Source organism: Galeopterus variegatus, unplaced genomic scaffold (assembly GCF_000696425.1).
Source record: "Galeopterus variegatus unplaced genomic scaffold, G_variegatus-3.0.2 Scaffold36, whole genome shotgun sequence".
NCBI classification, from domain to species: Eukaryota; Metazoa; Chordata; class Mammalia; order Dermoptera; family Cynocephalidae; genus Galeopterus; species Galeopterus variegatus.
The window spans coordinates 685,958-691,957 of NW_007726147.1; the positions used below are offsets into that span (position 1 = coordinate 685,958).

General features: G+C 52.0%; 1 protein-coding gene across 1 annotated transcript in view; it reads right to left on the bottom strand.

Moving 5' to 3' along the window:
- Positions 1-6,000, bottom strand: part of PCSK6 (proprotein convertase subtilisin/kexin type 6) — a 136,367-nt gene that overhangs the window by 22,746 nt on the left and 107,621 nt on the right. Inside the window, exons 14-15 of the mRNA XM_008571193.1 lie at positions 2,381-2,560; positions 2,183-2,221 (exon numbers count right to left, since the gene is read on the bottom strand). Coding sequence (XP_008569415.1) covers positions 2,183-2,221; positions 2,381-2,560 — 219 coding nt within the window. The remainder of the gene's footprint in view (positions 1-2,182; positions 2,222-2,380; positions 2,561-6,000) is intronic.

The following is a 6,000-nucleotide window of genomic DNA, read 5'->3' on the forward strand; positions in this document are numbered from 1 at the left end:
CTGGCCTCCCAGCCACTCTCTTGTAAGAACCTGCCCTCACCCTCACTGATTTTGGCCCCTGCCAGCTCCCTAAGCCCACACTACCTCGAATCACCTGCAGTGCTGTGACGGGTGCAGACCCCCAAGCACCCCCTGACCTGCTGAGGCCAAGTCTCTATGTGGGACCCGTCTGTGTTCTGCTCTTCAATCTAGTATCCTAGTGAGTCCCAGGGTAGTCTCCACTTGCACTTTGGCCACCAGACGGCTCTGTCCCACTGCAAAGCTGTCACTGCAAAGCTGTCCACCTTCAGTACTGTGGCCACTGCCATCCTCCTTATACCCCACTCTGTCCTCCGCAGCTGCCGCCCTCCCTGCTGCTAGACCCCTGGTCCCCACCACTGCACTGGCTTTACTGTCCATCATCTACCCCAAGCTGGATTTCCATACCCTCTTTACCATGGAGACTCTAGAACCTGCCACTGCCTTAGCCTCCTGCCGCCTTGGCTGGGGGATTAGCTCTGGCTGCCTTCCCAGGGTGCGATGTCGGCTGAGACGCCTGACTGCCATCTGCTGCACCTCACGGCTGCTCCCCCCACAGGGCAGCTCTTCTGTCTGCTCTGGCGAGGTGCCCAGCACCCCACAGGAGCCCTGCTCCTCTCAGTGGGTACTCGTGCCTGCTGCTGTCCTGTGACCCTTGCCGTCCATCCATGAGTGTTCTCTGGACTTCCCTCTCCACCCCTCATTCACCTCCCCCATTTCTTGTCCCAGGGAGGGCTGTTCCTCCATCTGTCCTGTCTGCCCCTGATCCCTGTACTGGCCAGGCCCCTGAGACCACTGCTCCACCAGACTCCCCTGCTCCTCCTGACATGCCAACTGCCCCTTGTCCGCAGGGTCCAGGGGAACCTCCGCTGGCCTAGGCCCACCCCCCACAACGTGCTGTTCTCCCATGGCTGGGCTCTCATTCTGAAGGCCCCACCCTGCACCCTCTTGCTTTGGGCTCTAACACAGCTGCTTCCCCCGCCCCTCCTCTGCCCCCCATGCCATGGCACTCTCCTGTTCTCACCCCCACTGTCACTGGGTCCTGGCCTCTGAGTGGGCTCTTCTTGCTGTTACAGCTCTGTCCATCCCACTTGCCCCCAAGACTGCAGGGAGCTTCCCTGAGAGCTGGGAATACGTCTCATTCCCATGGAGACACCACCGCTCCATCTAGTCCTTGCTGGGTGAAGATGGATGATTCTGACTGCAGAACTGTATTACAGTGAGGTCCCAGCATGCAAGGCTGGTGTCAGTACCAGATTTAAAGAAAAATAAAATCAGTCTTTTATTAATAATTACTGAATCTTGCCACAATTTATAAATCATAGGGGGAAACAGAACAGATTAGTCCATGCATAATTCAATGCTCTGTTTTCAAGGAATGGTAGAAACTCACAATGGAATCGACCATAATTTATGCTTGATGTACACGGTGGAATTCTCCATTTTGCTACTTCTTTTCACAAGATATTAGATAACTCAAAGCATCAATATTCTTAGATATCACCCATCATTTACCAAGTAGCTGTAATATTTAGCTAAGAAAACTATGCCCAACCAGAAACACCCAGTTTCGCAACAATTGTAGTGGGATGGCTCGGAGGGAAAGGAACAGCTTTCAACCTAATAGAAACTGCACCCAGTTTGGTGGCTGGAGATTTCTGAAGGCTTCTCCAGGCTGCTGTGGCTCTTGAGGAGTGAGTTGGTGACCCGGAGTCAGGGGCCACCTTGGCAATGGGATGGCTGGAGGAAAAGGATTCATATAAAGCGTCTTTATGTGCGGTGAGATTGCTAAGACGTCTGTGTGTAGCACCAGTATCTACTGATGTCATCTCTTGAGACCCTCTCCTGGTCCATACTCCCGGCCCTCAGGCTGGTCAAGATCTTGACCACCAGCTCCATTCCTAGCTAAACTCTCTGAGCCCGGCCTTCCTGGGCCCTTGTTAGTAACCTCGTCCTTCCTACAGCCTGGCCACAGGACTGAAGGTGGATGGAGGTGAGGGATTCGGGAGGCTGAGCCATGGGATGGGGGCCTTTGAGGAAATGTGGGGACTCCTGGAGGCTGCTGGTTCAAAGAGGCAAGTTTCAGTTCTGGTTGGGCATAGAGAACCTCAGTTTCCCAGCCTGGGAAGGTTGGAGAATACTTACTGGCTTGAAGCATACTTACTGGTCTGTAAAATATTAGTAGAGCCTTGGGTGGAAGGAGCTGTGTGAGTGCAAATTACCACCATTATTTTCACTTTCAGGAAAAAGAAGACAGTCAAAACCCCCGCCTTCTGCCAGGAGCAGCCCCATACATTAAGAGCTACGGTGAAAAACAGAGCTTAAGGAGGCTAGCGGTCCCCTCTTGCTTCAGGCTCATTACCTGTGTAATCGTCTTCCTCCTCAGGAGCATCGGGCTGGGACGGTGACAGGGCAGACTTGGGTGGCTCTGACTCTGGGGCTGAGAGCTCCAGCATCCGTGAGCGAGACTGATGGGAGCTGAAGGTGTGGTATGGGTGCTCTGCCGTGCCGTATAGAACAAGGCTCCATTCCTTCAGCTTCCCTGGAAGGCACCAAACCCAGAGTCACCTTAGGAAGCTCTTGATGCACCTGTGGGCTCCTTGGCCTGTGCAAAGATCTCTGCCACCCACAGAAGCCCCTCCCACAGCAGGGCTCTGGCCCACTACCTCCACTTCCTGGTTACCTGCTGACCAGGTGTGCACCCACTGCCCAGGCCATGTGCTGTTCTCCCCAGGCATATTGTTCCTGCAAGCCGGTGCTCTTCTCTTCCTATTCTTTCGAGCTGCCCGATACATCCTGTCACTGCTAGGATGGGGATCAGCTCAACTGAACTCTCCACTGTCCTGGAGACTGTCCTCTGCCCCCCAGGTCTCCCTGCAGCCTCTTCAACGCTGCATCCCTTCTGGGGATATCCAGTGTGTAGATCTGGTACCAGGCCTGTCCCTGAGCCTTGTCCCACAGCCTCCAAATGCCATAGCTGGATGACATCAGGGAGCCCAGCTATTCAATCCTTGAGCCTAGAGTACAGGAAGGCTGTCTTGGGCTCTCTGTAGTTAGCCCAGGGCAGGCGGGGAGGTTTTGGGGGTGCAGGTAGCAGTGCTGATACAAATGTCTACGAGGCTGGGTGTAAGGAGAACACCCTCATAAGCAGGAGGATGAATGACACAGATGCTAGGCTCCTTGGGGGCTGGAGGGTGACAAACAGGTGTGGGAAGGGCAGCAGTTGTGACCCAGCCTGTGACGGGAGTGGCTGGTGGGACCGCGCTCCACCGATTGCCCCCACATGGGAACAGGCCCATGTGGCTAGGCCTTCTCAGGTGTAAAGAGAAGTGGGAAACCTGGCCTGTGGTTTCCAGGTGAGTTCCTGATACTATACAACACATTCCAGGGAAGCAACACATATCTGGGGGCTGCTCAGTTGTGGGCTCAGGCTTCCTTTTCCCACTACAGTACCTGGGCATTCAGAGCAGGGTGAGTTTAGGACGGATGAAGGGGCCATGGTCCAGTGGGACCTGCCCAAGGACACACTGCTTCTGCTAATGGGCCTCCCTGCTGCTCCAGCCTGTGTTCACTAGTAACTGGACTGGCCCAACATGAGACACTCACACCAGCTGCCAACCACCGCTTGGACTGGCCGCTGCAACGCTAGCTGGGGGAGTGGCTTTGCCACCTTCATGTCTGTGTTGAACTGGAAAGTCCCTGGCTTCGTCTTCCTCTGTCATTGGCCTTCTTGGCAATCAGAATGCTTTGGGCCAGGAAAAGTACTGCTCGGATTCTTTGGTATTTATTGTGTTTTTATTGTCACCAACCTCTGTAAAAGCCTAAACCGAAGTGACTCCATTTTGTTAAGCCTTTGAATGTAAAAACTTGTTCTCTCCTATAACCCAAACCACATAGCCTGCAGCTAATTGCCAAAACACTACGACTCTTGCTCTCTCACATTGTATACAAATAATTGGAGGGAAAATTATTAACCCAGATGGCCATTCTTTACTAGCTTACTAACCTGATCTTATTTGAGACTAACAGGAACTGAGCCCCTGGAGAACACAGTATGACGCTGGTCAACTCCAGCCCCCAGGAAGCTCCTTGACAACTATCTGAAACACTTGAGCATGTCTGCACATCCCTGCTTGGTCACTGTGAATCAACTTTCCACCCCAGACCCCTATAAAACCCTTTGGCAAACCTGGGAGAGGAGGAGATGGTCTTTGAGACATAAGTCCACCATTCCCCAGGCTGCCGGCTTCCTGAGTCAAGGCTCCTTTTCCTTACACCAACACTTGTCTCTTGATTATTGGCTATTGAACGGCGAGCAAACAGACTTTTGGGGTTTCAGTAACACCTCCATGCATACTCTGTCTCCCTGCTCTGAATGGCAGGCCATCTGTCTTTAGCTATCTACCCATCTACTATTTCTGCACTGTGGCAGCTCTGCCATACAGCTTAATCTCCTGTTCCAATTCTGGGGATCTCTTAGACTACTCCCTCAGTCCCAGAAGAGGGCTCCTGCTTGTCCACATACCATTAGCATGTGGGCTGTAATTCACACCAACCTAGGTAGGGTGGGGACTGGCAGGACTGGCCCCGCAGCTCCCCAGGCCAAATGCTGGTGCTCTTCAAAATGGTGTTTGACTCCCACCCAGTTACATAACGTGGCATGTAGCAGTGCTATTTCATTTTAACCATTGCCCTAGCCAACTTAAGTAACAATCCCCCAAAGCCTGTATAGCCCTCAAGCTGCCCCAAGTCAGGCCCTATATTGCCTAAGCCTCTCCAGCCCTGGCCAGGATTCGAGCATGTAGGCAAGGTCCCTCCATTTGAAGAAACATTCCTGAGCAGACCATTTCTGAGCACAAGGTCTTCTGGAGGGCCTGGTTCTTGGGGCCACGGCGGCTCACTTCCCTGTCATGTTTCCTGACCATGGCTACACACTGGACGCTGGCGAAGTAAGAGCTTCTCACTGTCGCAGGTGCAGAAACGCTCCCCAGGGACGAATCTTCATCCATTCTCAACTCCTCAGGATCAAATTAAAGCTATATTTCAAAACTGCAGAGGAACCCGAGCACTCTGTGATGAGTGGTGAGTGACATGGGAGTGTGACGACTACAGAGCAGGGACCAAGGGCTCTGGGTGAGGTAATGTGAGTTGAAATTCATTTCAACCCTATAGGATGTCTCCCAAAACACCCACAAAAGGCCTAGTCACTATAATTAGAGTTTTGTTTTCGGGTATAATCTTGGTAGGACAAACAAAAGGCCTGCTGCACGCTCAGGATCAGTGGCACAGCCTGCGTGGAGAGGAGAGAGCAGGAAGCACTCCCACAACAGCGCAGCGGGGCTGCCTCCAGGAGGGCGCTGGGGAGGCGGGCCCGGGAATGGCGGAGAGACTTCATTTCTATTACATTCCTTTGGGGACTATTGGATTTGTTTTTGGTTTTTAACAACAAGCATATATTACCTGTTCACCTATATAAATTTAAAAAATTTTTGCTTTGTTTTTAAAATCTATGAACAATGTAGTTATATGGTCAAAGAAAAAACATTAAAAAGCAGTGATCCTTGAGTCTTTTGATTATGTTGATATGGATGGCTCAAAATCCCTAAGTATAAAAGGAAATACGGTGGAAGTCTCTCTCCCTATGGGCGACCACAGCTTCTTGCATATCCTTCCAGAGGTGTTTTATTCTTACTCAAGCAAATATGAACGTACATTCCACCCCACCCCTTTATTAACATGATTGGTAGCAGCTTCTGCACCTTGCTTTTTCCGTTAACAATATAGCGTGGTGATCCTTCCACAGCTGCATTGGAGAGATGTTGCATCATTTACTTAAATGATCTCCGAACGTTTGCAAATTCTGCCATTACAAACAGTGCTGTAACCTTGGTCATACAGGAAGGACTGGCTGGGGTGGGCAGAGCAGGGGCCCTGGAGCAACACAGTCTGTATCCTGGCTCCCCCCCCCCCCCCCCCCCCACT